Raw genomic sequence first — 25,464 nt, forward strand, 5'->3', positions numbered from 1 at the left:
CTGACCCAAAATGAGACCAAAACATGTCCTTTACAGGCTTTACTTCATACCCAAATCCAGACCTGGTTTCTGACAGTTGTACTTAGCGCGTGAATCCGAACGCAACAACACTGACATCACAAATTGGTAAAATTCACCTGAAAATTCAGGTTTTAAGGTAAGTTTTGGCTACTTCTATTCCTAAATTTGGAGACGAAAGATGAAAACAAAGACACATTTATACCAGTCTGGTGGGCCCTTCAAGTTGAATACCATACTTCCTAATTAGTGAATCTCAATAGCATTATTTAGCATTATCACACTCCCCCACGGTATATATTAATTTCTGGACGATGCGATAGAATACTTTTTGCTCTGCAGAAATATGTAGTTACAGAAGCTCCAAAAACATTTTAAAATCGCTTGTGAAGGGCCCGTAAGGATGATTTGAGGGTGCTCTTAATGATAAAGGTTATCTAGTGGTTTGTGAAATAGAGCACTTCAAACAAGGTTAAATGTGTTTAATCATCTCTGACCCTCCATTGCTGTTTAGTAAATGACTCATTTTGTCACGGTCAGCATTCCTATTTTCCACTGCACTGAAGACAGTGGGAATTTCAATTAAATAGATAAAAACCTAGATAAATTCAAAAATGGATTTAGTTCTGTATTCCGTAGATTTTCCTACAAATACTTATCATTTCAAATTTCAATTTTTTTTTCCACAACGGGATCAAGTTTATGATTAATTATGCAATAAATATATGCTATATATTTATGAGAATAATATAATTGGTTGTGAGTACTATCTCGCTGCGTATAAATTCAAGAAATAAAGACCCTAGCAACAAAACCACAAAAAATACATTTCTAGCCGCTAAGTTACATTTGCCATTAGTTTTTAATGATATTGTGTTCTGGTCCGTACGGGAACTTAGTAATATTTTCGCTCGCTGTCTCCTTGACAACAAGTATATCGTGTTCTCTATATCCACCTGCACCAGGCTCCCTCTCGGGAATTGTAATCATTGGTTCCATGGATATTACCATATTTGGCTGTAACATCGTCTCGATATCTTCGCGGATTTCCAGCCCAGCTTCGCGTCCGTAATAATGAGAAAGAACACCAAAGGAATGACCGTATCCAAACGTACGATATTTCAGCAAATCGTGTTCAAGGTAGAGCTCGTTAAGTTCATTGGCGATGTCGCTGCAACGCGCACCTGGCTTTATGAGCTCCAGGCCCCGACGGTGAACTTTGCAGTTGACTTCCCAGAGTTCCATATGCCGGTCTGTTGGCACGTGATCACAAAAGAGCGTACGCTCGAGTGCTGTATAGTATCTAGGTGAGACATAAAGATACAGAAGTGAGAATCAACTTGCAAAGGGGCAAACTGGGAAGAAAACCAGTAGTTGTTTAATAACCATCCATGTTCCCGCTTTCCATGCCTGTTCAGGTATTGCGAGAAATTGTAATGGCTGCGGGTTGCCATATAATATTTAGTCCAGCAGATCAGAATAGATCACCGCGTCAACCATTGGACCACGGCGTCTTCCGATGTAAAGGAAGTCTTTTGAACCAAAGCTTTATGGTTCATACACAGGTAATTACTCCACTTGGCTCCCTGACGCAAGTTTCCCAAATAGCAGACACTTTACGTTGCGTAGATTGCGTAAAAAATTTTAAAGAATAATTATAACTTACCCAGCTATCATAGGAAAGCAGTTCAAACTGAGGATATCTCCTTTTCGTAATCGGCGGGTGGTAACTGGGTTATGAGCACCATCGGTATTAATTCCTGATTGGAACCAAGTCCATGCTGAGAAATTACAACAGCGAAGATAAAATTAATCAAAAGAAGTTTGTTGTGATTTGGGGAGAGCGCTTCATGACATCCTAATGAAAGGCTGCGAAAAAGACTACGAGTTGTAATCGACAGGGTTTCCAACTTTTAGTTCTATGAAATACAAGCGAATATTGGTTGGGAACTTAACCGCTTGTTTTTTTTTTGTTTTTTTTTTCAGGATCGGCAACTGGAACGGAAGGGTCCAGGAATTGAACCTAGGCCACCACTGTGGAGGGGTGGGGAAGGGGTAGGAGGAGGGGCTAGTGCGCCATTTCGCCATGTCAGCGTTCCAAATTTTTCTTACTATTGAAGGCTCCCAAGAAACCAACAGGAGTTGAAGACAGGAATTTAAAAAGAAAAAAAAAATCAAAACTTACTATCTCGTATTTCAGAATGCGGATATGTGTCTGCAATCTCTCTGACCATCACGTTTGTTGAAGCCAAAGCAATCTCGTGCTCAGAGGCACCCTCTTTGATTGCCTTGACAACTGCCTCTCCTCCAAGATCAGCAATACGTGCACCTTGCTTTATAAGTTCAATTTCTTCGGGAGATTTAATCATTCGCATTTTCATGGTCGATTGACTGACATCTACGAATTTTGCATTCGGTAAGGCATCGGTGAACTTTCGGTAACTGTCGAGATGGACCCAGTCATACTCCAGCCCTACTGTTTTGGCGTCGCCAACCTTGAAGAAATAACTGACGTCTTAGTGGTTGCTACAACGGGGAAATATTCTATGACAATTTTTTACGACCAAATCAACACTCAAACAAACCAGTTGTTGCACAGCGTGATAATAATTGTCTCTTTTCCAGTCCGTATAGACGATGTTCTCACCGAATGTTCGGCGCCACGGCTGACCATAGTCGATGCCTGAAAAATGGAAAAAAAATTGCTATGCACATCTCGCACACATTTCCATTGCCTCAGTTTTCGTGAAGACCACACAAGCGCTAATAATTAACACCTCCATAATATATTTTTCACACTCCCACAGAGCTACAAAATACTGCAGGGAATATAAAAAACAAAACATTAGGGACGAGTGACAATCTATAGCTCGTGGAAGGGGGAAAGGGTGGGGGGATTGAGTCACAATAAAATTTGCCTGATTCTCCCCCCAATGCTCTGTTTCATTCATATGATTCCCCTTCAAAATTCTCCGACCCCTCCCCCCCACCTCCTTCCCCCCGGTAATATATAATGACTGGTTCCCACAAAAAAAAAATCAAAAAGGGAGAAAAGAGAAGATTATACTGCAAGGTTTACCAGCAGAAACACTCGTCGTCTTCGACGGGGTGACAATGAGCGCATAAGGTCGACCAAAATAGCAATAAAGGAAATCACTGTAATAATGGATGTTGTGATAAGATGTAAATACGCATGCGTCAATTCCGTTTGTCTCCATATGGCGTCGAATCGTGTCCAGACGGAGTTGCATTTCTTGGGACGAGAAGGTAGGTTTCACCTACAATCGAGAAAGCGAGTCAATGGGTAACTGTTGGCTTGGGTATGAGCCCTTGTCTTAATCAGTACACCTTTAGCTTGTTAGGCCCTGTTTACAAGCAAGGAGGGTAACCCTTGTGCTAGGGTTACCCTAGCAGACGGGTCAAAGATAGCCCGGGTTTACAAGCAAAATTTCACAGGTAGGGTTACCCTACAACCCGGGACAACTTACCTATGCTTGGTAACCGCACGCATTGTTATCAATGTTCAAAGGGTCTGGAAACAAGTGAAAAGTTGTCCCGGGTAGGCGAGTTATCCCCAGCAGTGTGTTTACAAGGCAGCTAGGGTTACCCTGGCGCTAGGGTAACCCTTGCGCTCAGCTAGGGTTACCATAGTGCTAAGGTAACCCTAGCTGCCTTGTAAACACGTCGATGAAAAAAAGAAGAAATGTGGGAGCGTTAGGGTAACCCTCCTGCCAGGGTAACCCTAGCACTAGGGTTACCCTACCTGCTTGTAAACAGGGCCTTAGTTTGTTTTTCCCGGTGAAAAAGGTTGGTCTTTACATAAAAATTTGCGAAAATATTAATTTCCGTGAAGGAATTATTTCCCACATCATTGCACACATGCATCAGAAGAAACTTTTTAGCAGTCGGCAAGCTGAGAAACAAAGTAGACTTTTTTAGACGTGTTTAGCCGTAGTTGGTTCTGTGATTACATCTTACAAACTCAAAGTGACATTGCAAAGAAAAAGAGTAAATCGCATGCTTGTCAAAAATAACATAAAACACAAACCTTTCCGCCATTATGACATTCAAGTGCACGAACTTCTTTGTGGTCGCTAAGCGCATTCAATCTTAAAAACCGCCGAAAGACTGGAACCAAGGTTCGTCGAGAAATGCACACGTTTTTGGCCAAAAGAAACATCTGAAAAGAAGACAAGAGAATGGAAGGAAATTACATGAGATGGTTCACAATCCAATAAATTCCTGGTATGACTACTATTCTCAGAATAAATAGGGTTACGGCGAAAGCATCATGATCATTCAAACATCAAATCCGTCTAACTCTCATCAATAGCAAAACTTTGTCACTTCTTTGAATAACCTTTTCGTCTCCAAATACCCGATCATTTCTGTCATTTTTAACCTGATAACTTTCGAGTAACGGACGATTTTTTCGTGAACCCGACAAGTTTGCAGACTGCTGCTCTGAAGTTTGCCAATGGGGCACGTTTAGAAATGTGACTTTCTTCTATTACCTTCGACATGCCTCCGGGATCAACACCTTTCGGAATTTTTTAATTTTACTATTATTTTTTGACCATAGAAACCTTTTTATTACAACTTTGGGCTGGCTTTAGCTAATTGCACCTTTCTACAACAAGAGATTAAACTGAATTCATTTTGAAAAAGAGCGCAGTTACAGAAACATTGCAGGGTTTTCAAGCATCAGCTACTTTTACCCCTCCATAACATTTCTAAAAATGTTGTTATATTATTGTTTCCCAATGTTGTTTGAGAGAGAGATTTTGATATCTTATCTAGGGACGTGGCAAAAGATTTTGCAACTGTAGCAACAGGTTAACGTTACGGAGGATACTGTTACGGAACTGTGTGCGTAGATATTTACGAGACCGCTTTTTGAAAATCAACATTTTCAGATTGTTTTTACCAAAAACGGAGTTTTCTAAGTGTTCTTTCGACAACTGTGTTATTACGTTGCGGTACGGAAAGATATTGCACACTCAACATATGTCTTCCCTTTATTCTTAGCATTTTCACAAACTGGCATTTCCGAAGTTTTACCCCAAATGAGATAATTCAGGATTCGAAAATATTATTCAGCCGAAACCGATTAAAACTTTTGAAATGAAAGTAAGACATTACGGTCAAGTAGAGATATAAATATTCTCATAAAAAGTGGAGAAAGGAGAATAGCCCAGTCTTACAAAGATGATTTCTACTTAATTGTCATACGTAAGCGCTGGGTCAGTTTGATGATCCTGCGCGAGTCTTTCTTTTGTTCAGAAATAAAGATTGCGGATTATTGCCGAAAATTGAGAAAACCGTATCTTACGCGACAAACAATGAGTAACAATTAGTGACATTTAGCACCAGGGTTTTCAGCGGAAACCTCTAACGGCAAACCGGTGGAGGTCACGTGAACAAGCCCTGCGGTCACGTTTGGAGTTTTCAACGCGCGTTTTCAACAGCAAGAGGTAGGTTTTCACGTGAGTGATTTACCTGAACATTTTTTATCCTGATTTTGTTTTTATGCCACGTATAAATCAGAAATTTATGTAAACCAGTCTTTTTAGAACAAGTTTAGACATATTTTTTAGTGAATGAGTGAAAAGAGGACTTCTTGTTGCCCTTTGAAAATCAAACACTGCTGTTGTCTGGAAATTCAATATAGCGGCCTCTTCAATTTTCATGTTTTTTTCGAAGTTTTCGGTCGCTAGTGGCCTACTGTGAGCTCATAAATGAGGTTTTCCTCGCCTTTAAGGTTTATTATTCAAGCAGCAGTAGATGGTATCTGAGAAAGCTTAAAATTTTTTATAATTCCAGGGTATCATGGCTCCATTCCGATGGCCAGAAATGAAGCACGAATTAGCCCTTGCAAAGGAGGTGGCAAAGTATTTACCTGAAAAGCCCCAAGAGTGGGACGAAGTAGCAGAAACACTAAGCAAAGCTTTTTCTACTGATGATAAACAAGTAGAAGTCAAAGGGAGAGGATGTCGAGAAAAGATGGATAGAATACTTGAGAAATACAAATCGGAGGACGCCAAAGCTTTGAAAAGGTAACTCTCCCTACACTTTAATTCGATAAAGGCACATCTTTTATGTTCTACATTTACAGTTAAACCTGTATCAAGCGAACCTGTATTAATGGTCAACCTGTATTAAGCGGTCAGTTTTGATAGCCTCGAAAATTTCTCCCCTCACTCATTATTCCAAATATTGTGACCTCTGTTAAGCGGTCACCTTTTACAATGCAATTTGGTCCCAACGAGTGTATTTTTATTGTATCAAGCAATCACTTCATAGAGTAAGAAGATACAATCCGAATGTGCAATCAATTATAGCTAAATTAGTACTCAAAAGCTGTAGTTAAGTTTATTACAAATGAGCAAGAAATATAAATTTCTTACAATGATCAATAAAATGTAGGTAGGGCTGAACAATGTCAAATTCTTTTACTGTAGATGTTGAACCTTCATTAAACAATCAACCTGTACAAAGCTACTGGTGAACATTTTACACAGGTTTGACTGTAATTTGACTTTGAAAGGTCAGGCACAGAAGAGGAGTTGACTGAGCTGCAGCAGCTCTGTGAGGACATAATTACATAAGGAAGAGATATGGCAGAGATGAGGAAGACAGAAAAGGAGGCAAAGAAAAAGAAAGAAGAAGATGACAGACAGAAAGCTGAGGAAATGAGAAAGGCAGCTGTAGAAAGATTAGCAAGTTAATATATAACATGATAATTTGATAGCTGTATTACCATTAAGTATTAATCATCCAACTGTTCCAAAAAGAGAATTCAGGCTTGTGCGGGAGTCAAACCCATGACCTCTGCATGACTGCTGCAGTGCTCTGCACCAGGAATGCAGAAGTCACGGGGTCAACTCCTGCACAAGCCAGAATTTATTTTGGGCTATATTTTCACTACAGCTTAATTAGTGTTCATAACTGCGATGATCATTCACACATTCATTGTACAACATACAGCCAAAAGTAGCTCACCTATAAATCCTGATCAAATTGTCACTGTTGAAAGCTGATTTAGTTTCAACTCTTTTTCTTTTAGAGCGTCGCAGTGATACATTTAGTAAGTCTGATGAAGATTCAGGGGGGGGTCCGATAGTGGTGATGAAAGCACTTCTTTGAGAGGTACATCACTGTAGTGTATAAATATTCAATGCTGATTGATCTTTTAAAACCTCTGTTTGATTAATAGCTGTGGCTGATAGTGCATTTACATAAAGAAATAGACAATGGCCAGCTATTTTCAAACAGTAGTATTTTGTGAGTGCCTGAGACATGTATTTCAAAGCCTTTTTATGAAACAAACATTTGTGGTTTGATTTTGTGGGGGTTCAAAAATTTTCAAACCAATTTGATTTTAAATCCCTTCAAAAATGCAAACAGCATTTTAGTGAAACACCTATAAATAGTGTGATGGTCGTTATTACTTTAACAATTTTCAAGTAAATTGCACAAACTTTTGTAAATTTGTTATTTGAATTTCTCTGAAATACTACTTTCACTCTATTGCATTGGTAATAAAGTGTAAGATAGGATAAGATAAAAGATCAAACTTCGTTGAAAGAAATTTGAAGCAACAACAATCTTTGATCATCATACGTTCAAAGAGAAAAAGGGTCCAGAAGCGTGCAACTAAACGTTCAGCAATGGATATGTTGACAGAGAAATACTCTCAGAAAGCTGAAATTAAAAATGATGAGCTAGAACTTAGAAGAATGGAGTTGGAATTTGCCAAAGAAAAGTATGCCGCAGAGGCAGAAGAAAGAAAGGCAAAGTTAGAAATGGAAATGCAAGAAACGAGGGCAATTCCCAGCCTTTTGAAAGACCCTCTTTAGAAGAAAAAGGGGAAAGAAAATGTTTTGTAGCATTGTGTCCAATTTTCCACTGCATGTTCCGTTGTTTTACTGTTAGCAAACCATTGGGCATTACCTTGACTGGATTTTTCACTTCATGGATGTCAACTTTATTCAGATGGGCCAAAATATTGTGAAGGCATGTTACAAAGAATGTTTATCACTAAATTGTGTGCCTGCATATGGCAGCTGTTGTGTTTCACAACATAATTATTTTATGCAAGTAACAATTAAATTTCAACTTTTCATTTGAATTTTGTTTAGGGTGAGGGGGAAGGGGAGTTCCTGGTACCACCTCCTGACTAAACAGACTCAGACAGTTACCAGGCCTCTACACTAACTTTTCAACTTACCAGCCAAGTCGCTAGTGGCATCTTAGATGTTACAACACTTTCAGTTAGTTTACTAGCTAAACTGGCTGGCTGAAATCGAAAACCACTGACCAAAACTGAATTTCTACTAGTCTAGCTAGAAGGCTATCATCAGTGTCGAGCCCTGGTTACAGTTACGTATAATGATTTGTTTACTTACTCTACATTTGTTCAGACAGGGTTATAGCTGGGTTCTCACTAGCAATGCAAACATGAGGTGCAAGCAAAATTTGCAGACTCAGTTGTGTATTTTCTGGTCTCCAATTAGGGCAAGACATCTGAGGCTGTATGTGGCTGGTTTGGCTTTGATCTTTGCTTAAAAGATTTTTTGATGGATGATTTTCAAGCAAAAAGCCTTCAACTTGACTTGTTAGCTTGTTTATTTGTTTTTCAGTATATTTCATTAAAGATTTTCCATTTTATAAGCTGCCTCCTCAAAATTACAGTATGGGGAGGCCCACTATGCATTGCCATTTCAAGCTTGGTTACAAAACAAAAAAAGATAGTAATGGTAAAAAAAAAAATTGTTTGCATTAGAGATTAGAAAGGTATGTTTCCAATGAAGGGGGATCAAGGTCAAAAAATGTGCTGGTTTGTGACCCATACAGGCAAGTATGGCAATTAATTAAGATACTTGCCACTAAGTAATACTTCCCAACAGGCTGCAGCAAAACCTTGAGACTTTTTTTAAAGTCTAAGTGGGCAAAATTGTCACAAATTTTACCGAAGCCCCACTCCACACACATTTCCTGTCTTTGCTCATTTCTGTATTGAATGCTTGTTCATCATCAGCAATATGGCCTCCGTGAAAGGGTCCAATAATGTTGCGTGCTAAACCATAGGCAGGGTCCCCATACACAACACGTATGGCTCTCATGTGGGTGTCTGGAATCTGCTAAGCTTGTCTGTCAGTCCACTTACACCAAGCATAAAGGCGTCATGTTGATGTCCCTCTATTGGGCCAAACATGTGTGCAATCAGGCCATTTGGTGCCACAACTGACTGAGAAAATAACCCATGTTAACACCATAATTCACAGCTTTTACTACATACCACAAAATCCCACTTATAAGGCCCTGGTTACGTTCCCATTTTCTCCTGATTCCATTGTGCTTTTATTTCTTTAGGACCAAAAAGTACTTTGAAATTGTATAAGCCCTGGGCTGGCACTGCAAAATCCTAGTTACTATCCCAACTCCCCTCCCCAAACGCATTAACCAAAACGCATTAACCAAACGCATTAACCAAAAGCCTATTGCCACATGTAATAATTAATCGTTCTAAGAACAAAAGGCCTTCAAAATTGTGACAGCCAAGGTTTTAAAACCAAGATTTGATGATACTTGACTCTTTATTAGAAAAATGGCATTCTCAGGAAGTGTGCGCGTGTGCGTGCGTTTGTGTGTTTTTCTGTTTGGGGATGGAGGCTTAATTAAATGACTAAGGTGTCTTAACCAAGACTGGAGGGGGTGGGGAGTAATTAAAGTTTCTCAGGAATTTTTAAGATGCATCCGACCGAATTAAAGAACGGTGATAATACTTGCCTGAAATTTCAAGCAATGTATCCTTTTATGTCCACTGAACATGATGCGCTGATTGCGGATGGGGCGTGCAATAGGTCTAGCAGTCCCATCAATAAAACCCCAGCATTGATTGAGCGGTGCTCCTTTATTGTTTATGACTTGAGAGAAAAACTCGGGGTCCAACCACACTAGATCTAACGAATCGAGTAGGTGTTGAAAGCGGTCGTAGAGGTCATCCATTATCTAGAAATGCAAATATTCATTTAGTCAATTTATTGCGCATGTTATTTGTCTTTAATTGCAAAATAACTTAATATTACATGAAAACATACCGTGTTAAATATTAGACTGAGCTCAGACCCAGACCTTCCGAAAAAGGGTACCAGATCGCACCATCTTGCTGGGTAGACCAATCTCCTGAGTAAGATCATTAAGGCCTCCATCCCAGTTGCGTGTGTTCGCTGAACGCAAATGTAATACTCTGGGATTTCCAATGCAGTCAGGAGGCGTTGCATGTCGTGTTTTTGGAACCTGTCATTGAAGTTAATGTTTTTTAATTTGTAATTCAACGAAAGGCTAACGTGTCCAAAATCGGGAAAAAAAAAAACCAACCTAAACATCGTCTCACACTGAATTTCAGTCAAGTCTTCCAAATTGAGCCGTATATAGTCGGGTTTGCTAGTTTCAGGGAACATGGCATCGATTAGAAGAAGATCCAGGTCGTCTTCATCGCTCGAATCATCTGAAGAACTGCTGTCATAGGCCAGAGCTACAGCAAGGATGTCCTCAAAATTATGCCTTAGAAATGGAAAATAAAAAATTTATTTCTTTTTTACAGATAAATGAAGGTTTGAGAACTCCAAAAAATCTTGAAATACATCAGCTTAGAAAAACTAACCTTGCAGCAGCCGCCATTTTCTGGAAGTTCCCATAATTCACTAGTTTTCGTAAATTTGCTCGAGGTTGGAGAAGTGTAGCTAAAGTGGTAGAAGCCATAAACGTCAAACGCCAAACTCCTAACCTGGAACTGCCGTTTCAGGTCTGCCGTTAATGCGAAAACCCTGGTGCTAAATGTCTCTAATATTGCTTTGTACGATTGTACCAAAAATGATTTCATATAGTAAACGTACAAACGCTAAAATTGCGATAGCGCTTGTGAATTTTATATTTTCGGCTAAAGTCAAGGGCCAAGGAACGGAAATTCTGTGATCTCGAGCTCGTCTGATAACATCAATGACAAAAGAAAGATAGATAAATCTGGTAATTACACAAAGGAAAACTGATGGTGCACAAGTCGACTCAAAAGGCACACGCATAACCTATGCCAGACTGGTAACTCAACAGTGGAGGATCGTAAACGCGATATTTTCAATAAGAATTAAAGTCCAGTGTTTACGTGGCAGTTTCGCTTTCGCATGGCTAAAACAATAAAAAAACGCCGCGGCCCAGCGCAAAATGTTGATGTAGGAGAATTCAGTCAAAAAACCGATTAAAATAATTATTACGATCTAGTAAAATCTCCATTAACCAGTAGTGTTTACAATTACAACTACCTACCACCCTCCCTAAGTAAGAAGACTCTTACCCCACCCCTCCCTCAGTACTTGTCGACTGCACCCCCCCTTCCTAAGTACTAAAGGTGTGCCTCCCCCTCTTATAAAATCATACAGAAAATCGTCCAAAAAATCGTCAAAAAGATAGTCCAAAAAATCGTCTAAAAAATCGTCCAAAAAATCTTACAAAAAGTCGTCCAAAAAATAGTCCAGTCCAGTCCATATTTTACCCTATGCCCCTAAAATCTAAGGAAAGACCGCAGATAGCCGTATGTTGTTTAGAATGATTAACACTATTGTCTACGTCCACCAACATGGTGGCAATGACGTAGCGTGAAAACCACCGACGCAGTCTACGTAATTGGTGTCCTCGTATTTCTGCTCAATTTTTGGGCCCTTGAGTTGAAAATTGTATTTCGACGAAATGATAATGTTTTAGCAATCCGAGTGCGTGCCAAGGTTAGCTTTTAAGCAAAACCGGGGTTGCCTAAAGATCAGACGCCCTGAGACAAATGTACTAATCGCGGAAGATTACCGATGCATAAAATAATTATGCGATTACATATATCTTATGAGACGTTTTCTTGTGTGGTATCGCTGAGTATTTTTACGAGTTATGCCGTATTTTGACGAGTAAATACAAATAACGAGTAAAATACTCAGCGATACTACACAACAAAACGACTAATAAGTTATTTATTATTTATTCTGTACAAGGGGTTCTTTCTCGTCCTTTTGACTTGAACTGCGGGGTACCTCAAGGCTCCTGTTTGGGGCCTTTGTTATTCATAATATATGCGTCCAAGCTGTTTAAGATTGTGGAACATTATCTTCCCGATGCTCACTGTTTTGCAGACGATACGCAGCTGTATCTGAGTTTTAAACCAATTGGAAACACTGCTCAAGCTGATGCTACACAAGCTATGCAAAAGTGCATTGATGCAGTGAGGAAATGGATTGTTCGTGATCGGTTGATCAATAATGATAAAACGGAGTTTTTGTTGGTCGGCACACGACAACAGCTGGATAAATTAGATTCGTGTTCCATTACTGTGGGCAATAATCGTATCAATCAATAAAGGCTGATAGTTTCTAAAGTAACTGTTTGGGGCTGCGTCGGTGGGGGTAACGAGATAATTTGAATATATCAACAAAGTTGAAATGGTAAATTGGCCACCGTTACGATTATAAAAGCTGACGTTTCGAGCGTTAGCCCTTTGTCGGAGCGAATAGAGGGTTGTGTGTGCTTTTAAAGGCAGAAAATGGAGCTACCTTATTGGTGGGAACATGGCAACGAGAGAAACACGAATTAATTAGTGGAATGAAAAGCGTTCGTTGGTACCTGTGGGATTTAGACTGCCGGTTTGAAAGATAAGCTTTCGTTCAAGAGTTTTACGGCTTTCCGTGCTACCTAAGTGTAAGGAAAGACCGCAGATTGCCATATGTTGCTTAGAATGATTAGGTAAATTAAAATGTCTAGCGACTGGTTTCGATGTGTCCTTGTCATTCCTCTCCACGTCGCGAAGGTGTTCTCGGAATCGGTCACCTAGTCTTCTGCCTGTTTCGCCGATGTAAATCTTTTTGCAATAAGTGCAAGTTATGCAGCAGATTATATTGGCGGAAATGCACGTGAAGTGATCGGTGATCTTAATGGATCGTTTGGGTCCCGATATTTTCTCAGTATTGTGAATGAAAGGACCCGTTTTGCATCGTGCACGAGCGCATTTTAAAAGTGCCGGTTTCCTTACGTATTGACTATAAGATTTTACTTTTGACTTTTAAATGTATTTATGGCCTAGTGCCAACTCATCTTAGTGATCCTAATTCTTAGGTCTGCTGGTAAGCTCTTATTGGACCATCCTAAGGGAAAGATGCTTACAACATTGGGAGCAAGATCATTCTCAGCATCAGCTCCGAATCTCTGGAGCTGATGCTGTAACATCAAGTAACATCACTTAACAGTTTTAAATCTCGACTTAAAACCTATCTTTTTAAGAAGTATTTTTATAGTCTGTAACTTAGTTCATTTTATTCTCACAGTAATGCATTTTCGCTTTCTCCTAAACATATGATTGTAAAGCGCTACTGATTAATAAATTATTATTATTGTTATCATCCAACACGCAAAACTGTTATTTCAGTGCGGGCGAATTTCGTGGATATTTGACAAAGAATTAAGCTCAAACTAAGCTTACCTCGTTTAAATGGGTGCTTAAATCACGATCTCTCGTCTTAAGCAAAACAGGCATGCAGAGTGATTCGCACTCAAATCAAATAGATTATGAAAAGAGACGGTCTGCACCAGGTTCCATCGAGGGGAGGGGGGGCTGCCAGGATGATGGACACCTCATGATATGTTATACTGCCGGGAGATTGGTTTAAGAAGTACTTTGTCATTCAATGAATGCCTTGTGAGATTGTTTTGGTTAGCGTTCTCAAAGTATGTTTACTCTGCCCGGGTCAGTTGTCCCGTAAACCCAAACATGCCAACCAATAGTTTATTTATGAGCGTGAACTTACTTTACAGAAGACTGGTTTAACTGCTTTTTGGAGTAAATAACTGCAATGTAAATAACGCAGGGAGGTGGGTTGCGACCTCTAACTTTCTCAGCAGGGGACAAAGTCAGAGACCGCAGCTAGAAAGGTGTCCTTCCAATGTTGTCAGTCATCATCGATACACGATTGCCCCTGGTTGGAATTTTGATCACTTGGGAGAGATGGAACTGATTTGTTAACGATGTCCAAGTTGTATCTGGGTAGAACGCAGTCACTGTGATTACTATTTCTGAGGTTATAGTGTGGATTGGCAATACTAAAGAGGTTTGCTATTTTATTTGGGGTAATGTTACCATTCACTTTATACATAAAGATAAGAAATTTATTTTATATTGAATAAAGGCTAAAAGTTTCTAAAGGTAATTTGGTTATATCAACTAAATTGAAATTGTAAATTAACCACCATAACGAATAAAAAAGCTGACGTTTCGAGCATTAGCCCTTCGTCAGAGCGAATGGAGGAATTGTGGGTTGCATGTGGGTTTATATGCAGAAAGCGCAGCTACGCTATTGGGGGGAACATAGCGACGAGAAAAACACGAATAAATTAGTGGAATGAAAAGTGTTCGTTGATGCCTGTGGGATTAAGAGTGCGAATTTGAAAGATAAACTTTTGTTCAAGAGTTTTGCGGTTTTCCGTGTTACCCAAATGCAAGGAAAGATCGCTGGTTGGCATATGTTGTTTAGAATGATTAGGTAAATTAAAGTGTCTAGCGACTGGTTTTGATGCGTCCTGGTCATTCCTTTCTACGTCGCGAAGGTGTTCTCGGAATAGGTCACCTAGTCGTCTTCCTGTTTCGCCGATGTATAACTTTTTGCAATAAGTGCAAGTTATGCAATAGATTACGTTGGCGGAGGTGCACGTAAAGTGATCGGTGATCTTAATGGATCGCTTGGGTCCCGATACTTTCTCAGTGTTGTGAATGAACGGACAAGTTCTGCATCGTGCGCGACCGCATTTAAAAGTGCCGGGTTGGTCGTTAGTTTGTAATGAACTTATGGCCAAAAAATTGCCAATTTTTCTGTCGCGTTTGAATGAAATAAGTGGAGGTTACGAAAAGATAGTGCCAGTCTCTGGATCGTTTTTAAGTAATTTAAAGTTTAAGAATAATGGCTTTAACTGAGTGGTTGTGAGGGTGAAACGTGAAATGCATGGGTGGAGCCGAATTTCAAACGGAGAGTGACCATGTGATGGACTAGCATCCCATCCAGGGGGAAGGGAGAGTAGAAATATTTCGTCGCTTAGGCTGTATGAGCTACTGGCCTGACGCAGACTTTTTTTAATTCTTATATATACGCGCATCTCCATGAACAGTCCCGTGTTTTTTTGGGGGGACCCTCAGAGAAAAATGTCGTATAGATTGAAGATAGCGTAGTTGTAATTGATGCTTGTAGCTGAATTTGTGTGGCTGAGTTTGTGTGGTTCGAACTAAAAGAATATATAGCCGAAACTAAACTAAGAAAATATCCTTGAGAAATATAACACTAGCCTAATTAACAATGAAGCGATTATAAAGTGAATTAAAAGCGAGAAATAAACCCATGTATGTACCAAAAAGGGGAAATATCTTAAATGTAAAATAAAGAAAAACTTACTTTTGTCTAGCTCCTAATGATTGTCGATAACTCGCTAATAGCAGATGATTCGTGAATAGCCGACAAAATTGGTAGTACCGACATCAACTTATATAGCAATAAAGTATAAAATACAATATCGATGCGTGGTACATGTGCTTAAATGAAACTAACTGAAATAAGAAACTTATTAAGTGATAAGCATTAACAAACGAACATAAGAGGAACTGTACACAAGGTACGCGTTTCGAAACTAACATTGGATACCTTTGAAAAAGTTGTACTGGACTCAGTAAGACCGTTAGACGTGAGATCTCTTGCTGAGGCAAAAGGATCCGGTTGGGAGCAGTATTGACTGCTCCTTCATGTGATCAGTTCGTTCGCCAGGAGCTGTGGAAAGCTTTGCATTCGAACCCAACAACAGTGGGAAAACGAAATGCACTATCTTCAGGAACGTGAAAGCATCTTACAAAGTATTGTCAGCTCTTCAAAGCACAAGCGAACGCATACTGCAACCTTACGAGAAGGGGGAGAGAGTTTAAATCCGTTTCTGATTACCTTCAAGTTACCGTATAATCTGTGCAGACGTGACTGCATGGACATTGGACACACGCCACGCAGACCAATGGACCAGAAAGAACTGTAGCAAACAAGACAGTAAAGTCTGTTGACATGATTAACCGGGGACTGTCAAGGTTGCAAAAAAATTTGCGAAAATTAACCCAGAAGTAACAGTCAATCCGGACACTCTCCTTAGCGGGAAAGTGGAGAACCTCCCCGCGGTTTCTCATTTTAAGTATCCCACTTGTATCCACCTACACAACGCCAGAGATTTTGGGAGTACAGCCCTGGAATCGGCGAAAAGGATGACGCAGTGGTCCGCTTTTTATTGCCGCACACACAGGAAATGCACCCTTCCGTGAGTTTAACTAATGGGGAACTGGGCAAACGCCTACAGTAAATGCGTCAGACAACGCACTGTCCGACAAGAAACAACGAAGTACAATGCTGGAACTCTTAACTTGCTCTGAACATGTACCAGACTGCTGTCCACCAGGAAGAACGGCTACAGTTTGCACCAGAAAATGAAGATAGACGAAGAGAGGATGCAATTTCATCATGGGATTCTGGGAGTGATCAACTTTCTAAATACGATGAAGACAAGTCCGACAGGGAATCAGATGATGTAGCGGTGGAGGAGAGTGGTGCCCTCAGTCATGTAAGAAAAACAAGCAACTCGATTTTCTTTTTGCTGCGCCGAGACCAAGAAGAGGACGAATGGCAAAGTCATCAAACAAGGCTGTGCTTTGGGCGTAACTTTTCAAATATCACAAGTTACGCAAGTTCGTAACTTGCGTAAGTTCAAAGTTCAAAGAATGCATTTTTTTTGTGAAACGTGAAATGCCGATTTTATCTCCCGTGAACTGTGAAAGAACCAATTTATTTTCCGTGAAACGTGATCTTGACCCTCCACCCCCCCCCCCACCCCCCCACCTTTACCACCCTCCATTAAGAAACAGTTTGAGGATTCAAATGGTGGTCCACAATTGTTACCTTCACAAAACTACTGATCTTCAGAATTACTCATGGACGTAGTATGGTACTGGATCCACATCGATACACTTGATGTGATACCATTTGTCGCAACCGTCGCACAGAATTCCCTTCTGATTACTTCGAACTGGTTTTTCGCAAACAACACAAGGAAACTTCCAAGCCGGTGTCTTGCCGCCATTATAAGATGCAGTGCAGCTCGGACCTGGGGTTGAGGCTGATATCTCCACTGAGAGCCAAACGAATAGGGTTAAAGGTAGCTACTGAGTTCGGATATCGAGTTATCCTTGTGCCATAATATCCTTTCGTGTGCATTCCAATATGGCGGACGGTCTAGCGGGTGCCAAGAGAAGAAACTGACGAGAAATCCAACTTCTCCAAAAAAACCTACATCCTACATCCTTGCGGATAAATTTCGCCTTCATACTACAAAAGGTTACTCTTACAAAGCTGGGGCAGATCCAGGGGTGGTTGGAAAGGGGGAGCGTTGCGTGACATCCCGAAAGACGGTTGCGAAGGAGACTACATTACCTGACACAAGACATAGAATTAAAATACAGAATGGTAATTATTCTAGGCCGTCTCAGTTACTACCAGGGGCTGCCTGTCACTTATACTAATCAGAGTTACTAACCACCTACCGGTTAGCTCTATAGATAGAGCGCTGGACTGATGTGCGGGAGGTCGAGGGCTCGAGCCAGGGCCGGACCAACACTCAAGGTCTTAAAATAATTGAGAAGAATATGCTGCCTTTCTATAACATCAAGAAATGGTTTTGATATTCTAGTCTTCTCGGATAGGGACGAATAAATGGAGGTCCCGTCTCCTGCAGGGTTAGGGGTAGGAGACGTTAATTTCCCACGCACGAGATTACTGTGTGATGGATGTCCTCCCCTGGGGTGGGAGGGGTGGGTTGTCCTGCGTTTCATACATGAGCCTGTGGCTCGGACAATATGGGAAACCATGCCCCACGTAAAGATATTAAACTTTGATTACTATTACTGTACAATTGAAATAGTCTCCTGTAAGTCGCGTGGTGGATAAGTTTGAATTTTTATTTTTCCACCATCGAATTGGTATGGTATTCTACGTTGGTTAGGATTGCTATTATTTCATAAACAGGAAAGGACGGCGTTTTCGTCACTTGAAGTTCGTTCGATTCGCTTGTAAGCTCTACCGCCAATCTCTCATAACAAATCGAATATTAGTCAAGGTTCATGTGCTCGAATTTTCATTGTTCGCTTAAAAGTGTTCACAAGTTTAAAGCAGCTGGCCAAAATATGAATCTATTCACCAATTTTTGCTCTCTTCAATGTCAAGGGTCGCCAAAATTTGATAGAGTGAAATTGATCAACGAGAAAAGAGGAACATTGATACATGTCGATGTGAATAAAATAAAGGTTCCGAAATTTTGTTAACTATTAAACTTACCTTGGTTGGAAGATAATTCATGGAGCACTGAACAACAGCTTAGAATAACAGTTATGTATCACGCTATGCCAGTCTTGACAAAATATATCTTTGGCAATATATATTTCCATTGAAGCAACCTTATCGTTTGATGACGTAATCAACTAACGTGATGTGAATAGTCATCACGCAAACAAATGCCCAAAAGAAGTCGAGTTTGGTGCTTGTTCAACCTGTTCTAAATACACCGACCATAAATTGCGAAAACTCAATTTTTTCTTCAAGCAAAACAAGATTAGGGAGTTAAGATTTGAATTCAATTTGCTGAGGCTCGCAGGTTTAGAAATACTTGAATAATTGTGCAATGAAGAACCACTGAAATAGAAAAAAAGTACGCGAACAATATTAATGGTGCAAATGACTAACTCTTACTAAAACCCTCTTTCAACTTGTGTTTCTTATTTGAAAAGCAAATTTTTCAAACACGTGCATAATTTTTAGTATAATTTGGAAAAAAAGCGGGCAATGCTAGTACAATGATACGCTAATTTTATCTGCACAATCTTTGAGGGCCTAAAGGAAGATAAAAAGAGCTTGTTTTGTTTAGTTTTGTTTTGTTTTTTGCAGTTTCATCATTTGTTTATTCATCTAGTATTTCCATGTTATCATCTATCCTTTCGTGCTATTTTTTTTTTACTATTCATTTATTTATTTGTTTATTTTCCTTTCTTATTGACGAGATGTTCTTGTGTATTGCGTGACATACCAAAAATAGCAAAGATAGGGTAGTCTGGGTACTAGTGTTTTTTTCGAACCCCCTCCAATTTTCTTTACTCTTCCGGCTTTTATAAAATGGCTGTCAATTTGCCTACTCAGCTTTAAGAGCAGTACATATTCTAATGGGGAAAGTTGATTTTTTTAGAGTTGTATTTCAGGGAGATAAGTCAACGTTCTTCCCTGGTGAAGTCATCTACGGTAATGTTAACGTCAAGGTAAACAGCGAACTTAAACTTCGCGGCATTCGAGTGGAATTCCATGGAGAAGCAAAGGTCTTCTTGTCTGGCCGAGATCACAGTAGAAAGCGCTCAGCCAATAGTGAAGAGTACATTAATTTGGTAGCCACTTTGTATGGGAAAGGTTAGTCATAAGGCACTTATATCGTTATTTACACGGCTTCAAGATCTTCGCCGATTTACTCTAAACTTAACATACCATAAATTGAAAGAGCCGATGACATATTTGGAATTGGAAGAGAAAACAATAATCTAATTTAAAAATCGAATGTTTATTTAATGATTGTCATTAGTGCATGGATGTGGTAAGGATTAGCAATATGGTTGTCAGATGATTTTTTTTATCGTCGTGGTAGACTCATTTTTTCATAGTCTTGGTGAATTCATTTTGACCAAGGTTTCTAGAGATTTCTTGTATAATTTACAAGCTCCATGCATTTAAAAAATATCGAGTAACGCTGATCAATGGAAATAAAGAGGTTTGACTTGCTTATTAAAGAAGCATTGACTCCAAGGCTTGAACTGAGGGAACCAGACTTTGTGATTCAAAGTGTCAGCTGATGATTTGCTTGTACCCATTCATTAAATCTTTAAACCAGAGTAGCAACAAACCATGTCAATTCCTCACAGTTATTCAACTTCAGCTATTTTATGTATTTATAACAATTTCGCGATCTAGAACATGAAAATTACTTTCACTTAGTGAGTTGATACTGCACGAAGGCAGTATAAATTTCTTGTTTGTATTGCGCATCAGTAACATTTGACAAGGAAACATTCATTAATTTTGTTTCAAATAAAGCATCACCACAGAACTCTTCCATACAGAACAACTAAAAGCCCAGTGTCAACAAAATGATCACGAGCAAAGCAGAGATTTAGTCACCTGCCATGATTTTGCTGTACTTGAGTAGTGAAACACTTAAAATTATATGGTATAAAACATTTTTAAAATATTACTTCAACTTTAAACACTGAAGACTTGTGAGCTGTTTTTTCATCAACCAATTAATTTATTTGTAAATTTATTAGATTTGCCGACAGGCAGGTACACCGTAACAGCTTGCGCCAATTACTGTGGGCCCAGTAAACCCACGCATCCCACCCCAGGGGAGGACATCCACCACACAGTAATCTCATGCATGGGAAATTAATGTCTCCTTTCCCTAACCCTGCAGGAGACGGGGCCTACGGTTTATTCGTCCTTATCCAAGAAGACTAGAATATCTATCCATTTCTTGTTATTAGAGAAAGGTAGCAAATTCTCCTCAGTTATTTTAAGACCCTGAGTGTTGGTCCAGCCGGGGCTTGAACCCTCGACCTCCTTCACAACAGTCCGGCGCTTGTACTTTACCTCTAAGAAATACTAAAAAAATGTAAGCAATTTTTTCAATAAATTTAAAATGAACCACTCTTCCTTTAGCACCTGAGCAGTCTGGAGAAAATCCAGTGCTAGGACCTGGAGAATACAGCTTTCCATTCCAGTTTCACATGCCAGGTGATAACCTGCCAACATCAGTTGAAGGAAACTTTGGTCATGTGCGATACTGGCTGAAGGCTTTCATTGATCGTCCTTGGAGATTTGACATTACAACAAAATCAGTGTTCACAGTTATTGAACGTGTTGACATAAATCTAACACCAGGCTTATTGGTAAGTGTTAACTCACAATAAAATGGCTAATAGATATTTTACCATCTTGAATCTCAGTCTATTGTCTGCTATAAAACTGGTATTTCCTTTTAACCAAAGCCCTTCAACCCCTCAGAACATCTAATTTTTCCACACAGTATCACTGCTGAATCAAACTTAAAAGTCATGGCATTAAAGAAAATGATCACCAAGTAAAGACGCTCTTAATAAATTGTCAAACAAATTCTCCTTGTCGTTGCCCTTGCATTTGTGTAGAGAACAGTATGGAGAATATGCATATTGGTGTTTAAGAGCGTAGGGTTAGGTAATGCAGGAGGAGGATAATGGTGTATCCTGTAAATTGCCAAGGGAATATTTTTAACATGTATGAATAGAAAATAGATTTAAGGTCATCAAAATTGAGCCTGAGAATTCTGCTTTGAGGCAGGAGAACTTTCTAGTCTTCCATGCTTAATTGGTTTCCTGCTTTGCACTTCTAATTAATATGTATAACAATGTTTAACAATTATTCACTGAGGTAAATATCCAGAAGTTCACTTACACTAAGGTGAATGATTGTCCTAGAACACTCCAAAAATTAGTCTATTTCTGTGAATTTAAAGAGCAAATGGTCAGACATTTTACACTCGATGTGTGATTTTGGCTCTTCGGCAGCTTAAGGATGAATAGGACTTGCTAATCACCTCTGAACTAGCCCACAGTGCATGTGAAAAGCATTCTTCACTTCTGTGTTATATGCTACTGAGTGATATTTAACTTTGACATTAAAATGCCTTTTGAGTACAAAAAAAGACAACTGTCAGTCTTAACAATAACTTGAATAACCAGTAATTTAATTTTGAATGGGATTATAATATTGTAAATTTCAATGCTTTATCTTCTCAATTAGCAACCTTGTCAAGTTGAAAAAGAACAACAATACGGATTTGCTTGCTTCTCTGGTCCTCTTAGTGCGACTGTTCAGACAGACAGAGGAGGTTATTGTCCAGGGGAATCCATTGTATTTTCAGCATTTATTAACAACCAATCAGGCTGCAGACTCAATGGTGCAGAGATTGTTCTGCATCAAATTTCAGTTTACACAATCAAGAGTGGTAAGTTCGATTAAAAGTAGAACAGCCAGGTGAGGTTAGTTGAAATAGAGTGCGTAAAGTGAAGTAGCCTAATGTTGCAAGTCTTAAAATAGCCTGCAGCTGCTGGAATATTCTTCTCAGTTGTGGAAGGATGAAAATGAAAAAAACTAAGAAATCAATGTTGCTACCCTCTTTTCATGGTAGCACAGTCCTACGTATTATATACTAAAGAAAAAAGAAAATCTTGAATTGCAGTAAACTGTGTCTTAAATTTGTTTTATCCCATTTCTCTGGGAGGAGAGGGGATGGAGGGGGAGGGGGGGGAGTGGGAGTCTTAAACCAATTTGGACTTATGAGTGAGGACAGATGGCAAGCCACACCTTGTCCTCATGGGAAGGGGTTGGCCGCTATGGGTCTAGTGGCTCCATCCTGGGAAAAGAACTTTTTGAACAGCTTGTTTTCAGAAGAAAAAAAACTAAAAAGTACAATATTCTAACTAACTTTCTTAGTTTATAATGTAACCAAACATAATTGTAACTACCCTACAATCTCATGTATTTCGTTTGTGACAGCTGAGGAAAATGAAAATCCGGAAGAGCAGTATTTAGTATTTTTTAATAAGTACTTGTTATCTATTAAAAAAGTTAATTTTGATAAATTTCTTTCATTTTTCCAGGTTTGACGTCAGGTAAAATATCAGCAAAACGTGCAATTAAAACTGTGGCTTCACAAAAAAGAGAGGAGATTAGAGGTGTTGGAGATCATCATCTGGAGATGTTGCCTCTAAGAATTCCCTCCCTCCCCCCCACAATGTCCAGTTGTAGCTGTATTAAGATATCATATGAAGCAAAGGTAATGTTATATTATGTATCAAACATGAATTGCCTCTTGTGCAATGAGCTGTGTTATTAGGTTACATAATGCCACATTAATATAAAAATTATAGTAATTTAAGATTTTTTAAGATAAAAATTAGTTATCAACATTTATCTCTACATTTGAAAGAACATTATTTGGAAAAATTTGCCATATAATTTTTAATGATAAAGATAGACTTTTATGGTTTCCGGATTGCATTTCCTGTTTTAATATGCTAGCTTTGATTGTCATTGTCGCATGATGGATTTTTTCTGGCTTATTTAAAGACTTCCTCAGGCTTTAAATTCTCAGACTACTAAATTAACATATAATTTTAACAATAACATGAATTGAACTTAATAGAAATTCTCAGAGAAGCTTCCACGAACTTGGCTAAACATGTACATCCAAAATCCTTCCCTTCTGCACAAACGTCACGCTCAACTTAACTGCCTCATACAAAAAAGAGGATTACCGGTAACACAAAACATTAATATTTTAGAATACACGAATTTCTCAGTAGCATGTGCACCTACATGGTGCCCTTCAATAGAAAAAGCTAAATTGCACACTTTGATTATGCAATAGACACAATACCTTATGCAAAATAATTTCTCGATAGCCTACAAGGTTATATATAAGGTTGCTGCTCAGAATGTTATCATGGGTTTTCATAGTTAGCAGATAATCAGTGCAAGGCAATGATATTCAATTTTTTTTCTCCCACAGTTTATCCTCCATGTCAGTGGATGGAGAGCAAAGGACCTTGTTCTATCTGTACCATTAACAATAGGTTCTGTACCCTACCAACCACCTTTTCTCCCTACATCTTTGGAACCCTCAGCTCCACCACTCTCCCCTCCCCCCTACTCTGAAGGAGGTCAGCCATGTCCTAGTGTGGGTAAGTGGTTATTTTGACTATGTAGCAGGATTTAAGTGCAAGGAGATGGGTTTTGAGGGAAAAAAAACATTTCATTTCTCATCTGTGAACATTTGCACTAAAGCACTCCATCTAGAGTTATAAATATGACAAACAATAGGTTTTGTTTAAGTCTTTGCTCAAAATCTTCTCTTAGTGATTTTTTCTTTCTTTTCAGTTCTTCCATCATACACAGAATGTGTGTATGGTGGGGTGTCTGTTCGTGATGAGAATGATTCCAACGACATGATGAGCGACTCAACCTTCACTCCAATGTATCCATTTGTTAGTGATTACGAGGTTCCCTCTGCTGCGAGCCAAGACTCTGCGGCGGCTTCTGCCGCTCGACAGCCACAAGACTCTTCTAGTAAAGTGCCTCTGCCTTAATTCTGACATCGTTCAGATCAATTTGTACCACGTCACGTATCGAATTACTTTTTTTACTTGTTGTCGCTGGGAAAAGCTCATCTACGCCAAAATATTTGAGTCAATTGTTTTCTATTCCTTTTCAAAAAAAATTTGTGGCATGTAGAAATCACCTCCAGCTCGAATATGTCAAAAAAACGTCAGCCCGGTAGTATATATTTAAGAAAAATAAATGCAATATATTATGATTAAGCTGAGAAAGAACAAGGGTGGAGAAGTCGCCATTGGTTTTATTTTGCCGTTGGTTTCACTTGACCAATCGCAGAGAGAAGCAAAGTAAAATCAGTGCAGTGCAGGACTTCTTTGGACTCCTATAATTGAAAATTGCTTTCAATTTGATGAGAGTGTGGTGGAGATAGGTGTTTGAAATAAGAGCAAACTTTTTCTCATTTCAGTTTAATATTCTGTTTGAAATGAGAATTTGATTCATTTGGTGGAGTCTCAATCAAGATGATGCCTTGTGATTTTAGATATTCTACAAATAAGGCAAGTGTATTTTCGTTGCGTGACAAATCATATTTATTTAAGTTGTTGGTTCTAGATGAGGTAAAAGATCTTAAATAGAATTCGAAGATTAGAATTAGAAGCTGGTGAATGTTGAGCTCGGTAATGAATTAGATAAAGATTCCTTTATCATTTCTTTATCATTGATCATTGATAGTGATTTTCAGAATAATGTCTTATAGTTCGGATTAGCTTTTTTTTTACTTTCCCCTGAGCGGCACTTTGCCGACAAATACATTTTGCTGTAGGTTTATGACATTGAACAGTCCAGCGGAAAAATAATTCAGCGATTTATTCAGAATTTGTCTTTTACTTTGGTATGTTAATATATTGAAAATCATCTAGTAGGGCAGTAATCAGAAAAAGAGTGTTGTTTGAATATTAAAAAAGTTCCATAGCGTAATAAAAATAGTTATTCAAATAATAATTAAGTTAAACGAAGATAAAATTAAAATTCAACAACTAAAATCCCAAGCACGGAAATCGATTTGCAGCAACGCGGTCGCTTGATCCGCGATATTTTTAGTGCAGTATTGCAATTTTCCCACAATTTTGCGAGAGATTCCAGTTTTTAACAATGT

At 39.0% G+C, this 25,464-nt stretch overlaps 2 protein-coding genes and 2 pseudogenes across 7 annotated transcripts; 2 read left to right on the forward strand and 2 right to left on the reverse strand.

Moving 5' to 3' along the window:
• Nucleotides 1-485: 485 nt before the first annotated feature.
• Nucleotides 486-18,618, reverse strand: LOC111344017 (uncharacterized). 4 transcript variants are annotated; one of them, XM_088754272.1, is made up of 8 exons: nt 18,459-18,575; nt 17,669-17,749; nt 4,067-4,198; nt 3,098-3,296; nt 2,604-2,701; nt 2,204-2,513; nt 1,685-1,799; nt 486-1,321 (listed from the first exon to the last, which is right to left on the reverse strand). In XM_088754272.1, the coding sequence occupies exons 3-8, from the start codon at nt 4,196-4,198 to the stop codon at nt 874-876; spliced, it is 1,302 nt and encodes a 433-aa protein (XP_088610398.1). In that variant the 5' UTR covers nt 17,669-17,749; nt 18,459-18,575; the 3' UTR covers nt 486-873. The 4 variants fall into 4 exon arrangements, with proteins under 4 accessions (XP_088610398.1, XP_022806965.2, XP_022806960.2 ...); XM_022951230.2 differs by lacking the exon at nt 17,669-17,749 and having other exon boundaries at nt 18,459-18,618; XM_022951225.2 differs by lacking the exons at nt 17,669-17,749; nt 18,459-18,575 and adding an exon at nt 13,538-13,648.
• Nucleotides 5,531-7,068, forward strand: LOC148736480 (uncharacterized; annotated as a pseudogene). Its single transcript, XR_015999011.1, has 2 exons — nt 5,531-6,074; nt 6,566-7,068. The product of XR_015999011.1 is annotated as an uncharacterized LOC148736480 (transcript).
• On the reverse strand, nt 8,629-11,192 carry LOC148736481 (uncharacterized; annotated as a pseudogene). Its single transcript, XR_015999010.1, has 5 exons — nt 10,688-11,192; nt 10,402-10,587; nt 10,122-10,320; nt 9,807-10,032; nt 8,629-9,264 (listed from the first exon to the last, which is right to left on the reverse strand). The product of XR_015999010.1 is annotated as an uncharacterized LOC148736481 (transcript).
• A 633-nt stretch (nt 18,619-19,251) lies between the features above and the next one.
• Nucleotides 19,252-24,571, forward strand: LOC148736482 (arrestin domain-containing protein 3-like). Its single transcript, XM_088754007.1, has 6 exons — nt 19,252-19,574; nt 20,874-21,103; nt 21,993-22,197; nt 22,853-23,028; nt 23,764-23,935; nt 24,132-24,571. Exons 1-6 carry the CDS (start codon nt 19,337-19,339, stop codon nt 24,338-24,340), a joined length of 1,230 nt encoding a protein of 409 aa, XP_088610133.1. The 5' UTR covers nt 19,252-19,336; the 3' UTR covers nt 24,341-24,571.
• Nucleotides 24,572-25,464: the final 893 nt, after the last annotated feature.

The sequence above is a fragment of the Stylophora pistillata genome, chromosome 3 (genome assembly GCF_964205215.1).
Source record: "Stylophora pistillata chromosome 3, jaStyPist1.2, whole genome shotgun sequence".
In the NCBI taxonomy this organism is placed as follows: domain Eukaryota; kingdom Metazoa; phylum Cnidaria; class Anthozoa; order Scleractinia; family Pocilloporidae; genus Stylophora; species Stylophora pistillata.

Coding starts and splice junctions, on each gene's coding strand:
- LOC111344017 (XM_022951225.2), bottom strand. CDS start 13,591: ATGCCTGTTTTGCTTAAGACGAGAGATCGTGATTTAAGCACCCATTTA. Junction 3,297..4,066: donor AATGTCATAATGGCGGAAAG/GTTTGTGTTTTA, acceptor TCTCGATTGTAG/GTGAAACCTACCTTCTCGTC. Junction 1,800..2,203: donor GCATTCTGAAATACGAGATA/GTAAGTTTTGAT, acceptor GTAATTTCTCAG/CATGGACTTGGTTCCAATCA.
- LOC148736482 (XM_088754007.1), top strand. CDS start 19,337: ATGGGGAAAGTTGATTTTTTTAGAGTTGTATTTCAGGGAGATAAGTCA. Junction 21,104..21,992: donor ATCTAACACCAGGCTTATTG/GTAAGTGTTAAC, acceptor CTTCTCAATTAG/CAACCTTGTCAAGTTGAAAA. Junction 23,029..23,763: donor AGATATCATATGAAGCAAAG/GTAATGTTATAT, acceptor TTTCTCCCACAG/TTTATCCTCCATGTCAGTGG.